Genomic DNA, 16628 nt, shown 5'->3' on the forward strand with positions numbered 1-16628 from the left:
TTTCTGGCTGCAGTGCATTCCAGTCAAATTGGTATCATCAACTGTTCTCTCCGTGTGTGCTAGTGTTAAGTTTCTATACAAGAGGAATCTAGAAAGAACACATTGCACTTTGCATCTAACCAACCACCAACCCTATGAGTAAATGGCCGACTGGTTCTTCAGAAACATGTGCCACTGATGTCTCACATTATCTGTCTACATTTAGCCTTTGAGCTGCTTCACAAGTACCTCAACTGGGGCTCAAAGAGTTCACAATAACAATGTTATTGAAATATCTATAGGGAGTATTAAAAATGCTATCAGTCTAATTGATTTTTTACAAACATGATTGTGAGTTTTTTGGCAAGTGAATTCTGAAAACAGGAGTGAAGGGAAGTGGAGAGAGAGTCTGTGACCATAATTGTACAAATGTGTACAAAAAAGAGCAGTTACACTTCTAGAATGGTGATAAGGCAACCAGATGGTGTAGAGGAGGAACGCAAAGCAAGAACAGAAAGAAATGCGAATAATTAGTGAGGTGCTGGATTAGTTACATGATATAATACAACATAAACATACATAAGTATGTATGTTTATGCATTTATGTATAGTTTAGAGATAAATTTCATGAACTAATTGAGTATTGTAGAAGGGGAAGTAAGAAATAAGTTTATACTTCCTCTTACTCCTTTTTGATAGGGATGCATGAAAATATCTGCAAATCGTATTAGCAGACATTGGCTTAAAAAAGGAAATATGGGAATCGGCCAACATGCTGATTTCTGCCGATATCACAAACCAATAAATATATTTATTTACTGACAAAATGAACATGTTAAAAAAAATCAACCCTAAATTGAAGTATTTTTCTTATTGTGCACAGTGAATGAATATTAGATATATTGAAAAGCATTGCATTTTATGTCGCCGTCTGCTGGGGGGCCATCACAGCAAGAGCATGCATGATATGATGTTAATTTCACTACAGAAGAGGCCTGATGATCACTTAAATTAGATGGGGGAAAAAAGTGGATGTATCGATATTGGTATCGGTTATTGGCCAAATGAGTTGATATATCGGTATATCAGAAAACAGATATTGACAAAAAAAATTCTAATATCGGGAATCCATACTTCTTGAACCTGTAAGATTCATTCATTTTGTCACAACCTAATCATTTGGTTTGTTGTATAGATTATTAGCAATTTAGATTTTTTTTTTTTTTTACCTTTTTGTAATAAATATAAATTAATTTAAAACAACAACTATATATATATATATATATATATATATATATATATATATATATATATATATATATAGTCATGGATATTACTTAAACCAGTATATCAAGATACCCCTAATGTCAACACAGCTTAAAAACCCCTTAAATACAGAGCACACTGCCTCTATTGCTGTTGCTTTGGGTGAACATTTTTAGTTTAAAAATAGCAGCATTTGTTTCTTGAGGATGTTTGGACAACGAACAATAGAGCCTTCAGAATCCACAAAGAACAGACTGCCTCCTCCTCCTGACCACCATCACTCTATCCATATCCCATTCACCCAATCCGCATCCCCTCCTTCTCCCAGTTTCTCTCCCAGTTCAAAATCTCAATGTAAACCTGCTCTCATGGAACGAAAAATGATCAAAAATCATAGTTTTTTTTTTTTTTTTTTACCCATCCCTCTCTCTCTCTCTCTCTCTCTCTCCATCTCTCCATCTCTCTTTCTCTCTCTCTCTCTCCCCGGTGCGCGTCACAGTTTGCGCAATCAGCCTCTCCGCCTCCCGGTGTAGTACAGCTCTGCTCCGTCTCTCCCATTCACCAGTTTACTATCACACTCGGACGGAGCGCGTGCAGAGGTGCTGTTCTCCTTTTTATCTGTTTTACCCCGCGTTGGATTATCACTGTGTTTTTCATCATGCTGGAAGTGGAAGGTAGGAACCGAAAACAAACATTTTTATTCGGCTTTTACGTAACCGGCGTTTGTCATCCGCCCACCCTGACAGCGTAAACTCCACGTGTACCTGCTCATATATGTGTGAATATATATGTTATTTTCTTCGCCGTCTTTAATACCATTTCCTTTGTTTAAGGTTTTTGTAAGATATCTTTGAATATTAACGCTAACCGCCGGTTGTGTAACCGGGGAGGAGTGTCTGTCCGTGCGTGATCTTCATTGCTGAATTTCATCAATGAAGATATCCAGGAATTGCTTCAACAATAGCCCATTCTTTTATTTTTTTTCACGGCCGGTTTAGAAAATAAGAATACTAATGTAGAAGCAGCCTGTGCTATTTTAGTCTGCTGTGGGCTTTATCTCCTTTGTCTTGAATAATTTACAAAGTTCTTTGATCTCGGCAGGGGAATAAACATTATACAGTGATGGTTGGACCTCTTTGCTCCCACAGGTTTCACTTCTCTGCTGCATCGAGAACGATGCTTTCTGAAAATACAACAAAGGTGGAGTCTGCAAATGAAATATTGTTTACATGCAACAATACAATATAGGCATGAAGGTGGCATATATTAAAAACAAAGGCTGGAAAATGGAAGAAAATATAGAATTTTTCATTTTTATTTTTGAACATTTCACGCTATATCTTTTTGATTCAGATGTTATTTATCTAAATTCTATGGAAGAGTCGCATTTTTGGCTATAAATCAGTTCATTTAAATACCTTCCACCACCCTTAAAGTCACCTAATTTTAGGGATCGGAGAAAAAATCGAAAAATCGCAATATTTGGGCAATTTTGTAATATTGTATCTAAGGTACGATAAAAAGACTAAAAACTTTGTCATATCAGATGAAAACAGATACTGACAAAGTTTACCCATGGGAATATACATTCCAATTAAAAAAATGCAGTATATCTCAGTATATGTTACAGAATTACTCAGCATATCACAAAATATTTGAATTGCAGAAATTATATATTATGACTCAGGTATTGTAATCACATTGTGGGGCCTTGGGTCATTCCCACCTGTACCTAATTTGTCGGACAAGTTGATGTTCAACCATTCAGACCATCAAAGCTGATTTTCAGAGCTCTCGACTGCCCGCCTAGAGGTGCCTGGAGCCTTTAACCCACCAAAAATGACATATTCCTCAAGTTGGACTCACTCTGTCGACATTGTTTTGCAGCCAGTTTTTGTCTTCCCCAATTACTGCAGTTTCACCGATCTGCGTGTCACTTAAGGCAACCTTGGTTGACTTGAGGTGAAGCCCTGCCTTGTTGCCATGAGACAATAACCTGTGTTTTCAGTTAGACCAAGAACTCCTGTTTTTGTGCAGGTTAATGATGCTGTTAGGGTTTTTTGGAATCTGCTTGACCACACACAAGATTCGGACACAGCGTTGATTAATCTCATGTTCTTGTTTAATGAGGTGATGCTGCTGGGTTTTTGTGCTGCAGCTGGAAAAGTAGACCGAGCTGAGGTCACAAGTGCAGAGAATACAGGATCTGGTTGAAAATGAGGACAGCCTGGTGTTGTGGGTTGACTTCCAGCCATGCACTGAAAGCCTGGAGCATGCTGTAATTATTTGGTGCACATATGTTTGAAGGTTCAGGTTTGATTGGTTTGTTTCAGCAAGATATGGAGCAACAGGATTTTGGCTGTGGTTTAAAAAAAAAAAAAAAAAAAAAAAAAAAAGAGCAATGTGGACTTCGGTGTTCTTTTCCTTTTCTCTTACTCCCCCTCTTGTCCTCCTACTCCTCTGCCTCATTCATGTGAATGGCTAGATGCTGAGGGCGGAAGTGTGGGCTGCTGCTAGACACTCAGAAATAAAACTGTTCTAGAAATTCACATTTAAAGGATCATCTATTTCAATATTCTTCACCAAACTCATGCGCCCCCTGCTCCATTTTCTCTCTCCCTCCAGTGAACGGGACGCCGGCCAGTCAGCTGTCCACCCCTCATTCGGGAAAATCTCCCAGCCCCTCCCCGACCAGCCCGGGCAGCCTCAGCCGACGCCGGGTAAGAGGCAAATACACACACACACACACACACAAATAGCCACGCATAACATTTAGTAGCACTAAATCTAAAGCACATTCCCTCTATGTTCTCAGGAAAAGGACAAATCTGTGACTGAGCATAGGCCGACTACATCTTAGAGTCACTAGAAACACGAAGAAACCACAACATCCCAACATCTTTAGTGTCTCTGAAAAGGGCGGGGCTTTGACCTTTGACCTCATGCAGTGCTACTCTGGGATTCCAAGAAATGCAGTCTCATGTTAGCATCCTCTAATGTTACATCTCTTAACCAGTGTTGCTAGAGCTCAAGGGCAATTCCTCATTTCACACATATGCTGATCCATAGCTCCTGATGGAGAACTCTATCTGCCTTTGGTAGCTAATGAATGAACGACGCTATCACAGACTTGTAGAGATCTGTCAGTCAGTAATTTGTGCAATAACTGATCTGAAAATGAGACTGATGGTTGGTTTGCATCTTTTGTTAGCCACCATGCAGTGAAACCCTAAAAAAACAAAAAAGAAAAAAAGACCCAATCAGTACCAACTGCTGATTTAGGATTACTTTTTTATCAAGTCATTTTGTACATGTTCTTTTGTGAAAAGAATTTAGAAACATTTTATACTAGTGAATCAGATTATTTCGGTAGACTTTTCATCATGTATACTGTAGGGTTGCAGCTGTATGGCAGTGTCAAGGTATGCCATGGTCTGAAAACTGATGATTATCATACCATTATTGTATATTTGCTTATTTACGGTATTGAAAAAACAAATGCAATTGGACAGAGAATCTGTATTTTTAAAGAGGAGACTTTTTAAATATACTTTCATTTAAAAAAAGATTGGTTTCAAGTTTTAATTATAAGAATAAAACACTTGTTCAACCCTTTGAAACCTGGAGCAACATCACTTTCATGTGTTGCTTTCAGATGCCTTTCACAAGTATTTAAACCTCTTAAACTATGAGCAAATTGGTGTGATTTCTTTCAAGAACATGGGGAAAATGCATATACCAACTATGTAAGAAATATTCCACAGATTTCAAGAAAATTAGTAGATTTAGGAAATTATTTTTAAAAAGATAGGGAAAAATGTCTGGGAAAAAAAGCTAGGGAAAAACTATATTTATATTACAAAATCATTATAATTTTTTAAGCACTTTTTCAGGTCATTTCCTTGTCTGTTTGTTTTTAACTTTCCCCTTCCTTTAAAAAAAATATCTGGTAATTTTCTTGAACTTTTTTACTAATTTCTTGAGCTTTCTTTTAGCAAGAAATAAGCCAATTTGCTCAGGTTTTAAAGGGTTAACTAAAAAACCCATCTGTTTTCATTTCTTTAAGGGTAATTGTGACTGATAATAATAATAATTATTATAACATTGTTTAATACCATGATACCCTTACATCCCAATATTTTCTAAAAAGGTTATGAAAGTCTCATACTGTTGCAACTCTAGTATACTGTCACCAATCTGGGTTTTTTAAAAAATCCCTGTTAAAACGTCAAAAATCATAATATGTTTTATGTAGCCAACAGGTCTGAGATAAAAACGCACTGTAACTCTGTAGAGAAAATACTGCTGTGCAGAGAGTGAGCATGCAATTCAAACGGAAACACCTTGAATTCCACATTAGAGAGTTCATATGCAGGTTGTCGTGTGTTTGTGTGCGTGTGCATGTGCTCAAGATCAAAGTATTTGTTAATCCAGTCCTTGACAGTGACTATGGCGAGCTTTTAATATCGGCCTCAAATCCTAATCAGACTCTGTTTTCTCGCAGCAGCTCTTTAATTTGCAGGAACTTTAAGCCCGCTGCTGATTTAGATCCTTCTCCTTCGCAAACAAACACTTGCGCGCTTGCTTCCCTTCACCCTCTTAAATACACACACAGCTGTATATGTGAACTTGTCATGTATTTAATGGGCTCCCACCTGCATGTGTTTTTCTCAAGCAAACTGAGTGTACCACTTTCCCACCTGACAGCAGAGGTGTAGCTGTGATTTATTTTGCAATTATTTAGCTACTATATTGATGTTGCCACAACACTTTTTTTAGGGAGGAGAAGGCAAGAATGTGGTTGAGTCAATATGTTTTAATAGGACACAGAAAATTGAGTGGTTTGTGAATCATTTCTGTACGTAAACGAGTGTGTATGAGCTAAAATCAGCACAGCATAAAGAATTCATCTCTTGGGCTCAGTAGCTTCGGTCTCGTGCTGCATACGATGTGCCAGGGAGAATTAATGGATGGTGGGTAGTCTGGCCCGTAGGCTGCTGAATCCATCAGTGATGAGGTTATGATGATGTGATATGAAGGTCAGCCAGGGAACAGATCAGGAACACGTCAGATTTGGGTTGTAGCTGCAGAGAACAGAACAAGGTGCACTGGAACTAACACAGTCGTCTGTGTAATGGAAATGGGTCACCATAGATTTCAGTGTTGAAAGGGGGAAGAGGTTGGCAAGCACACACATTTATGAACTCCTTCTCTCTAAATGGATACATTCAAGGTAGATAATATAGGCTTGGGGTGTCAAACAAAAAGCCCACGGACGAGAACCGGCCCAACAAAGGGTCCAGTCTGGCCCTGTAGATGACTTTGCAAAGTGTGAAAATTTTATAGAAATCATGAAAGTATAAAAGTGTGAAATAAGTTATGTCCCTTATTAATTTAAAGTAAGTACGACTGTATTGTGAGAAAAATGTCTTAATTCTTTGATTTTCGGATTTTTGGAAGTAAAAATTAAATAGATCATTTTTGACTGATACATTTCAGGGAAGTACATTTCTGACTACCTAAAGACATAAAGATCAAGCTATTTTACTGTAACAATTTAGAAATATTCCAAAGTAAAAGTCACACATTTCTATCTTAAAAATGCTTTCAAATCTGAAACTGGAGGTGCTATTTAAACAAAAAACAGTTTCTCCATAGTGCCTGACAATACCTGAAATATATGAGTTAAAGACACCTCAAAGCATTTTTACTGTATCAAAGTTTAACTGTAAAATATCTTTACATATATGTTTTTTTGGTGTGGCCCACTTGACATCAAATTGGTTTGTTTGTGGCCCCCAAGCCTGATTGAGTTTGGCACCCCTGATATTGACAGTCATTGTGCCCAGTCTCTGTCGCTGTGTTCTTTTCTTCCAGTTTCAGACAGAAATTTGGAAAAGAGAGGTGAGAAATGGCTAACCAGATGTAATGAGAAAAAAAAAAGTGCCCCCACCACTTCCACTCCAAATTCAACCACGCTGCCTGTTTTTTCGCCTCCGTCCACTCTTCTCATCACACATTAGCCTTTGCAAATTAGCTTTGTATTGCAATCCTGACCTCGGTGATAGTGCCGTTAAATTCTCATTTTACAGAGTTTCACGAGCGTGTACGTCTCAACGAGAGATTATTCGGGTCTTTGTACTGGCTGACACTCTGTGCTAAGCCTGCAATGGCTTGGCTGGGAGGAGGGGAGGAAGCCTCACAGTCCATTATCTCTCCTCTCCACTCTGCAGCTTCACACTCTTCAGCCATATGATGGTGTAATTCTCTCCTCCACTTCTTACTTTTTCTATCCGCCCTGTTAGCAATCCTCCCTCTGTCCCCTACCATTCCTGACAGCTTCTAATTTCACTCCATCTCTCACCCATTCTCGCTTCCCATTCCGCTCCCTCCCCCTCCCCCTTTAACTTCCCCATATGAAAGGGTATTAACTTCACAGGGATAAATTATATTCCATCATTTCCCTTGTAGATTAATTCTAAGCTTCTTTGAGAAGTAGGCACCAAGTTTCTGACAGTATATTTGCACATTCCCTCTCTCTCTCTGTCACCTCCGTGTAAACATGCATGAATAATCACAAAGTAGAGTATACACACACACACACACACACACACACACAATAAGAAATCCTTTTATTGTTATGCTCACAATAGCAAGTGAGTAACGTTCTCGCCCTAACTCAATCTAACCAAGCTGTGACTCAGAAGTGACCCTTTCCCTTCAAATGAAACATCAATTTTACCATCTGTGTTCTTAAAAGAGCATCAAGGGCTTAAAAATAGCTAAATTCTTTGTGAATTTTCAGCTTATAAAGCATTGAAAGCCACAATAAAATCCATTTCCCAAGCAACCACACAGCCTCAGTGACCTGCTACGAGTGTAGCAGTTAAAATAGTTCACCTCGCTGGACCCTGCATTTAAACACTTAGAGGCACTTTGCTGCCTGATGTAGGTTGCTCGTACAGCTCAGGCCACCCTAACCTATTTCCCCGAGCAGAATACACAGACATAGCTTTGTGCTGTGGCTTTTCCCTTTCCCTTTCACACATGCATAGCTGCGAACACATAGACGCGCACTCATCTTCACAGCAGTTGCACACAGAATCACTTATACGTTCATGAATGCCTCATAAAAAGACACTTTCATACATGAAATTGCCATTTGTGCACTAGCAGAAGACCACAGCCAGATGCATACTTGCATGTAATGTCTCATACATTTGGAGCACGTTCGTATGACCCATTTCAATGATTTGGCAACAGAGGCGTGAAAGACTGGTCTACATTCATGATGACATCCATCCCCCTCCTCTTCTTTGCGCTTGTAGTTCTTTCAGGGCATCACTAAATGCACTCTAGCTTTCCATATTTATGTTGCTTTAACGGAATACTTAATTCACCAAATTATTATTTGTATATCAATTACTCACAGAGTGTTACGCTGAATTTGTGAAGAAAACTTTTTTTTTTTCACCTGCCTCCATGGTGACTAAAGAATCCAAACACAAAGCAAATTATTGATGAAGTAGAGTAAAAGGGGACTGTTCACAACAGCAAAACTATATAAAAAACATCTGTTTACAAACTCTCATACAACTTGTGCAGTATAATCCCAATTCAATTTATGCAGTCTTGTGGTCAGTACTTTCTAAAAACATGCACATTTGTATGTTTTGATATAGTTTTGTTGTTGTTAACACAGGCTCTATTGGCTATAATTCATAATACATTTCCTCTGTTTTTGGATTCTTCATTCACTATGGAGGCGTGCAAGAAGAACAAAGTTTTCTTTTTGAATTAAACATAGCACAGGGTGAGTAATTGATTTACAAATGCATATTTTTATATCCCAGTAATGTCTTATTTGAAACATAAAGACACATATGTCCATACAGAAACGCATCCTGAACTCTCTTTTTGTGGTCAATATCTGCTCTAAAGCATGTACAGATGAATCGAATGAGCTGCCGAGGTCACAGCTCTACTCTGTCTGTTTCCTCCATTAGATGTGAAAAACACAGACCGCAAAATAAATCATTAAAAAAAAACCAAAAACGACAATACGCAGTACTGCTGGACAGATTGAAAGCAACACAAGGTCTATGATGCCAATACAACAGCTGTGACACAGTCAGGTAGCTGTTTGTGCGAACGTATGAGAAAAAGAAAGTGCTAATTGTCAACCGTAGTATGTCACCTACATCCTCCTCTCACCATTGAGTCATTCACGTCCGTAATCCATTGAATTGCATGCTCCATCTCTTATTACGTCCATATTTTGTGTTGGGTGATTCATAATTAAATTATGTGTGTGTGTGTGTGTGTGTGTGTGTGTGTGTGTGTGTGTGTGCGTGTGTGTGCGCGTGTGTGCGTGTGTGTGCGCGTGAGAGAGAGAGAGCAGACTGAAGTTGTGTATTTTGAAGTTGTTAATTATTGTCTCATCTCCTCCATGTGAGTGTTACTAAAGATTGTATTTGTTATTTGGCTGTATTATATTTCTTATTTCATGTTGTGTTGATGTCATTAGATGGTTTGTCCAATTTTTGTTCCTTTGTCTGCCAAAAAGACTGGCTGCATCTCATGAGAAAACTGTGGAAGATGCAGTTTAAAGCTCAAACAGTTTCTTGAACATTTTCTCCTTAAATTGTTCACAAATCTGGCTCATATTTACATATCTTTTAATCTGGAACATTAACTTTTGCAGAGAGCTTCAGAATATTATTGTCACTGCCATTAACATACATTAAGATATGTAAATATGGAGATTATCTGTGTGCTTTATCACAGGCAAATTATATGTAATAACCTGGTCCATCATTTACATATTGTGATTTTTGTCATGTAAGGTTGCCAGCTCTTCTTGGCTCATTTGTTTGTATTTTTTCTTTGCTTAATGTATTAATTTCCATTTGTTGATGTCATCATTAAATTCATTTTCATTTCATTTTAATTTTGTCATTCTTCTCGTGCTCCTCATTTGTGTTCATTTACAGTTCATCGTGTTCATTGCGTACGAAAACAAACAGTAGCTGGAGGATGCTTGTGATGATGATGATCGGTTCTCCTTTGTTAGCCTTACAAAGTCAGCAGAGCAGAGAAGAGATTACAAAACACTCAGTCCCAGAGGTGTATTCATCTCCCCGTCCCACTTCTTCTGTTCTGGATGCTTTTTTTTCTGTCTGAGTCTCTCATTTTTTTAATTTTCCCTGAAGTATTTAATCACGTTCCTGTGATTCCCCGGGACTGTGCTCCATAAGGATCGTGATTAGAAAACCTCCCTTTGTCCAACTGGCAGAGCAGAAAGTCCCAAAACACTGTTGATCTCTTCAACTGAGAGTCAAATAGATTATGTTTCCTGTCTGTCTAGACACCAAAATAAGAGCCAAGAATTATTATCTCCTGTACCTTGCGTCCTTACGAGAGGCAGAGTGGGAACTTGGGACAAAACAAAGTACCCTGTTTCTATCAAATCTTATTAGATTTTTTTCCACAGAAGCAAACACCAATAAATCCTGCTTCGGCTGGATAGTGCGTGACAGCGAAAGTGACAAGAAATGCTGCTGGAGGTTTGGCTCTCTCAGCCTGAGGGACAGAGAGAAAGACGGCTTTAGGATGTGTTATGTAATCCGATTCAGACAGGGTCATCGAGGACAAGGCTAGCAGTGCTCTTAAGTCGGTTTTAGTGAAGTGCATTTTTAATGCTGAATTCTACACTTGACAGACTTCCTTTTCATTATTTCTGCCGCTACACGTCTGAGATGATGCTCCACGTTTAAAGTCAATCATGGACATTCTGTTTAATTCACATTTATGCGCTCATCAGTATTCAGCTGCTGAGTGTTGCCCTTGCGGGTTTGAAGAGCAGCGGCTCCAGCCATGATGTAAAAGGTTTGTCAGTGTGTGTGTTTTTTTTTGTGTGTGTGGTGTGAGTCATAGCCAGAGCAAAAGAGTAGAGATGTAGAGCTAGGAATAGTGTATGTTGTGTTGTGCAACAGGGAGAAAGCTGGATGGTCTAACTATAACAAGACAGTTGCTTTCAAATGTTATGATCAATATCAAGCAGACCAGACTCCATACATCTTTCTCACCGTGTCTTTGTTTCCCTTTCTCTCTCTCTCGCTGTGTCTGTCTTTCTGTCTGTCTCGTAGTTTTACACACAGGAAAGAGAGACACAATGTTCATAGAAGGTTGAACCTACCTCCCAGCCCGCAGACAGGAAATGGCCATATATAGGCTTCTGTCTCCACACTGGAAGTCTCATAAGCTGCCTCTCCTCTCTCCTCTCTGTGAGCAGTTTCCATAGCAACAGTATTTTGTTTCCCTCGGTGGCAGAAAGAGAGAGATAGGAGTCCAAAATGAGAAAGCAAGTAAAGGACAGGGCTGGATGTGAGATAAGGGGCACAAGAGAGGTAAATATACGAGCCGGGATGAGGGAATAAAAGAGCAGGAGAAGGATGTTTTGCAGATAAAGCACAGGAGGGTCATCGCCTTTATGGGTATTAAGTGGGTTTTCTTGTTCCGGGATGAGTGCCCAAGCAAAAACAACATTACATAAACCAAATCCAGAATGACTCACAGCTACATTTCACCTGGGTGGCTTTCAGGTCACAGCAGTGGAGATGAGCAAAAGAGTTGACAGTTACTTGGGCAGAGATACAGGGCAGCTCAGCTCTGTAAATACTTTTCAGATTTAAGTCATTATGATGGGTGGCCTTTTCCTCTTTCTGCTGGGAACTCTGTGGTGTTCATCACAGTCTGACTGGACACCAGAGAAACAAGAGGTTATTTCTACTTCCCAGCGTGCTTTTATACATTGAAAAAATGTTGATGCGTTGTTGAAAGCCACATTTGTAAAATCAGAAGCATGATATCGCACTTAAATTTGCACAAAACTTTAAAGAAGTTTTGTTAAATGAACTTTTAGCAGGCCATAACACAACACATTCAGTCTCACTCCCAACTCATCGAATACAGAGACTTGGTCATTGGCCTTACACATCAAACTATAGCCCTTTTTACAACTTTTTTACACAGAACTAAACAACAGTAGCATAATGCTGCTCCAGTGTGTAATTTTAGACAGCATGCTGGCATCACGGAATTGAAAGAGGCCTGACACATACACGTCTAAAGCCCAAACAATACAATGACATAACGTGCCTCTTTTGCAGTGGCTGATCTCGTACTCTGCTGGGAGGGTAAAGAGCTCCCGGACCTGTTTTCCCAATTTGAGTTTTCTTCTTCTTTGAGTAAGCTGCTAACTGATTTTTAGTTCCCCCCTGGTGGGTTGGACATATAACATGCCATCAAAACATCACACTCACCCTGCTCGTTGTCCTTTATAAGCGTTTTGACACTGTTACTACCTCCTATGTTGGCTTTAAGGAGAGACAACTCTGTTGCCCCACTTTGTGATCGTACCTTTTACATAGAGAAGTGAGGGGGCATAACAATATGTTATTCCCACTTAAATAGCCAATGTAAACAGGCTTATGATGCTGTAGGTGCCCCTCCAGCATCAGCTCTGGACTTTCATGCATTGTGTCTTTTTGAAATAAACTTTCATTTTTAAAGGAAATATAAAGTTTCCCCTTGTCACATGTGTGAAAAATGCCACCACCTAGTGTGTCTTAAACTGCCGCCAAAAGGTGCCTCTGTGCTTCGTTATCCCACACTGAGGGCCACTTTCCAAACGTCTGTATGAGATAATTTGGGAGTGAGACCAGGTTGCATAATGACATTTTTGATGCCAAACTCAGTCTGCTTTTGCACGTAACCTGCAGGGTTATTGTCATAACAACTGGCAGCATCCATTTATTCAGCAGCACTTTTTCGATCTCATCTCTTCTAAGGAGTTGGGACTGATTGGTGTGTGAACTATGTGGTGTGAATTCGCTATGAGAGAGCATCAAAAACTACACTTGCACTAAAATGAGAGATGAAACAAAAATGTATCAGATAGACAATATTAGTCACCAAACAAACTGCTGATGCTCTGCTCTCACTCGCACATCTAGATTCGCCCATGCATCACATGCATATAGTGAAGACCATTTATAGTGCAAACTACACTTGTTAATAATTCACATTGGCCAGGGGGCTCCGCTTATATTTCAGAGGAATTATGATGGCGTCCACTTTCATCACTGGCTGGGCTGCAAGTGCCAGCTGCACCTGCGCTGGGATTTATTTGAGCACTGGAAACCTCCCAAACCACAAAGATTTTTCACTGCTGTGTCCTCAGGAGAGGGGAGACTGAGGAAAGTGAGAAAAACACCCATCTTACAAATGAAGAGACAAACTGTCCTGACAGGTGTCTGCTGAGACAAATGAAGTATAGTCAAAATTGTCCAAAAAATTTTGAAGCCAACAATATTTGATTTATTATGAAACAGGTTTTGGAAGTGAAGAGAAGAGAAAGATGGACAGAAGTGGAGGAATAGCAGAGGGGTAGATTCTCATTTACAGTCCCGACTAGATCCTTGCTCCCCGCCCTCGTTGCTTCCATGACAACCAGACAGAAGGTTACGAGGTGGAGGGCGTAATGAGTTTTTGTCTTTAGATAGATGCACAAGCTGCATCTCTTTCCCCTTAATGACCTCCTACTCGCCAATCACATGAAAGGCAGAATTCATCAGCTTTTATTAGTGCCACCTAAATATGTGTTTGTAGGTGTTATTAAAGGTAATAAAAATAAGGTACAATTAGATAGGGATGACTTAAAGTTCTGTAAATGCTGAGGAGCTTATTGGGATGCAATCGTCTGTCCAATGTGGACACACACAGGTGGTTTGCTGAATAAGTAACCGGTTTATATTCAGCTCAGTAGCTTAAGTAAATCTGTTCTGGCTTTTTTTTGTGAGCACAGTGTACACACAATACAGGGCAGCACAATACAAAAGACAGACATGCAAATACAAAGACAGACTTAAGGATGTTCTGGGGATGAGTCGAGTTGCACAATGTCCTTTTGTCTATTTTTGGACATACATATTTGTTTCGGCTGGAATTATAGCAGAAGGGACTGCTCCATGGTGTTTAAAGTGGATTACAAACTATTTTGGGTAATAATACAGATTTAAATATTTACCATCCTCCTCTCCCTCTCTGCAGGGGTCCCAGGGTTCCTCCACCTCTCTGTCTTCCACTAAAGTTTCCAGCTCAGTGGAAGACGGGGACGGACCTGTTACTGAAGGTGAGGAAACGTATCGTTACAGAAATGTCCCATCTGTCCATCAGTGGGCTAAGGCGATGTACTTGCAAATATCATGTATGTCTGAATCATGTTCATGACCTTTGATGCATCTCCCTCTGTCACTCCCATCTCTCCAGTCTCTGTCTGTGTTGCACATCCTGTTCTCATCACCCTGTTCTCTCACACTTTCCCCTCCTCTGGTGTTTTTCTCTGCCTCTCAAGCTCTATGACACACAAACAATGAGGTGCTGGCACATTTTGTAAAGGTTATATCAAGAATGTTAACTTTTTTTTTTGATGAGTTGCAGGAGTTGCAGAGCATTTTCATTGTTGATTTTATTTACATTTTGAGGGGCCAGGGGACCTTTTCAAATGTCATAAATCAGTTAATTCATTCATATTTAACTGAACATTGATTGCGTATATTTGCAATTAAATTTACCCCATAGTTCCGTGTTTACTTTTCCATTTGCCACCTTGATTACCATTTACAGAGCTCTCTGTAGAGCCGTAGTCTGACAAAAAGTTGACCCTGGGATGTAAATATATTTCTTTGTAACTCATTTGGAAAATTAAAATTCATGGTCATATTGATTTATATTTGATTATTGTTCCATGTTTAAATACTTTTAATAATCCATATATGTTCAAGTATCTGTGCTATCTGCATTTATTTGTTTTATATCAGCCCTTTTACATTTTCTTTACAATTTGATCCCTTTATCAAAGTATTCTAGACTTTTACAAATCCCAACTTTTTGTGCTGTAAAATATCAAAGAATTAATTAATTGCTATTGCCTTTGACAAAGCTTTTTAGGTCTTTTACTTACCTGTGTGCATACAATGAAATCTCATCACCCTCAAAAGTGTACAAACCACACAAGTGTAAGCTCAAGTCCCTCAGCCCATCTAAACCTTGTTTTTTCCTCCCTGCAGCTGAGGTTCTGGTCGATGAGGTTCCAGCTGTGCCGTCCTACATATCAGACCGCTACAAGGTGGGACGCATGTTAGGCGATGGGAACTTTGCAGTCGTGCGGGAATGTGTGGAGCACTCCACAGGACGGGAGTACGCTCTGAAGATCATCAACAAGGGCAAATGTAGAGGCAAGGTAAACTATGAGTCCAAAGGGAAAACAGTGATGTGCAAGACTGTCCCACTCAAATAGGAATGATGTTGTTTTGACTTACTCATGTGGAGGAAAAGATTACTTGTGTTCAAAACTGCTTTTATGAAGATCATTCCTAATGCTTTGGTAAACTTTTTTTTTAATGAGAATAAAGCTAAGAAACATCTAAGACAATCAACAGTTTGCATTTCATCAATGTATTTTATATGCATGATTATTGTAACAGGAGATGCAATTAAAAAAAAATCACTTGAGCTACATTTTAGGTTGGCTAATTGTAATTTGTATCATTTAACAGGCAAATTCTTACCAACTGACCTCCAGTGATTTAGCTTCTCAACTTGCTGCAGGGACGTAGAAATGCACTTCAACATGTGTCAGTACAACATCACTGTTAGGTGTGGTTAGAGGTGCAGCCGAGCACACCATCACCGCAACGGAGGGTCATAGTGTTAAGCTGCTATTTATTCCAATGAATTTGTTTTACATGGCTATAAAATCAGTTTCAATTCTTATACCTAGGAGCACATGATCCAGAACGAGGTGGCCATCCTCCGCAGGGTCAAACATCCAAACATCGTCCTGCTCATAGAGGAGGTGGACACATACAGCGAACTCTATCTGGTCATGGAGCTGGTCAAGGTGTGTGTCCATGTTTGTATACTGTGATTACATGTTTGTCTTTATGTGTTTGTGCATCATTTGCTCTCAGATCAGGTCATGGACAGGCTGGAATATTTGGCCAAACTGGGATAATAGATGGGTATATTCTCTATATATGTTGCTGATCATTATCTCCAACAATAAAGAGGAGCAGAGACTGAAACAACAACAGAGACAAAGCTGCAACATCCAACCTGTGAAGCAAATGATAAATTCCAAACAGTCACACACTCTGAGATCCAGAGAGTCGGTCTGTGCCCTGAAATGCTTGTGTGTTCGCATTCTTTATTCTCTCTCGCTCTCGGAGTCAAGAAATGTTTGTGCATAATTCAGGAGGCAGGAATGTGATCCATCTGTTCGTGTTGTGGTGTAGAGTACTACAGAATATAGATGAGAG

General features: G+C 39.4%; 1 protein-coding gene across 3 annotated transcripts in view; it reads left to right on the forward strand.

The window, feature by feature from the left end:
- Positions 1-16628, forward strand: part of dclk1a (doublecortin-like kinase 1a) — a 64622-nt gene that overhangs the window by 38439 nt on the left and 9555 nt on the right. For all 3 annotated transcript variants that reach the window (XM_042498805.2, XM_088088253.1, XM_088088252.1), the window contains 4 exons: positions 3871-3965; positions 14359-14440; positions 15378-15550; positions 16091-16210. In XM_042498805.2, coding sequence (XP_042354739.1) covers positions 3871-3965; positions 14359-14440; positions 15378-15550; positions 16091-16210 — 470 coding nt within the window. The remainder of the gene's footprint in view (positions 1-3870; positions 3966-14358; positions 14441-15377; positions 15551-16090; positions 16211-16628) is intronic.

This window comes from Plectropomus leopardus, chromosome 15 (assembly GCF_026936395.1).
Source record: "Plectropomus leopardus strain MGB_pleo_1.0 chromosome 15, ASM2693639v1, whole genome shotgun sequence".
NCBI lineage: Eukaryota > Metazoa > Chordata > Actinopteri > Perciformes > Serranidae > Plectropomus > Plectropomus leopardus.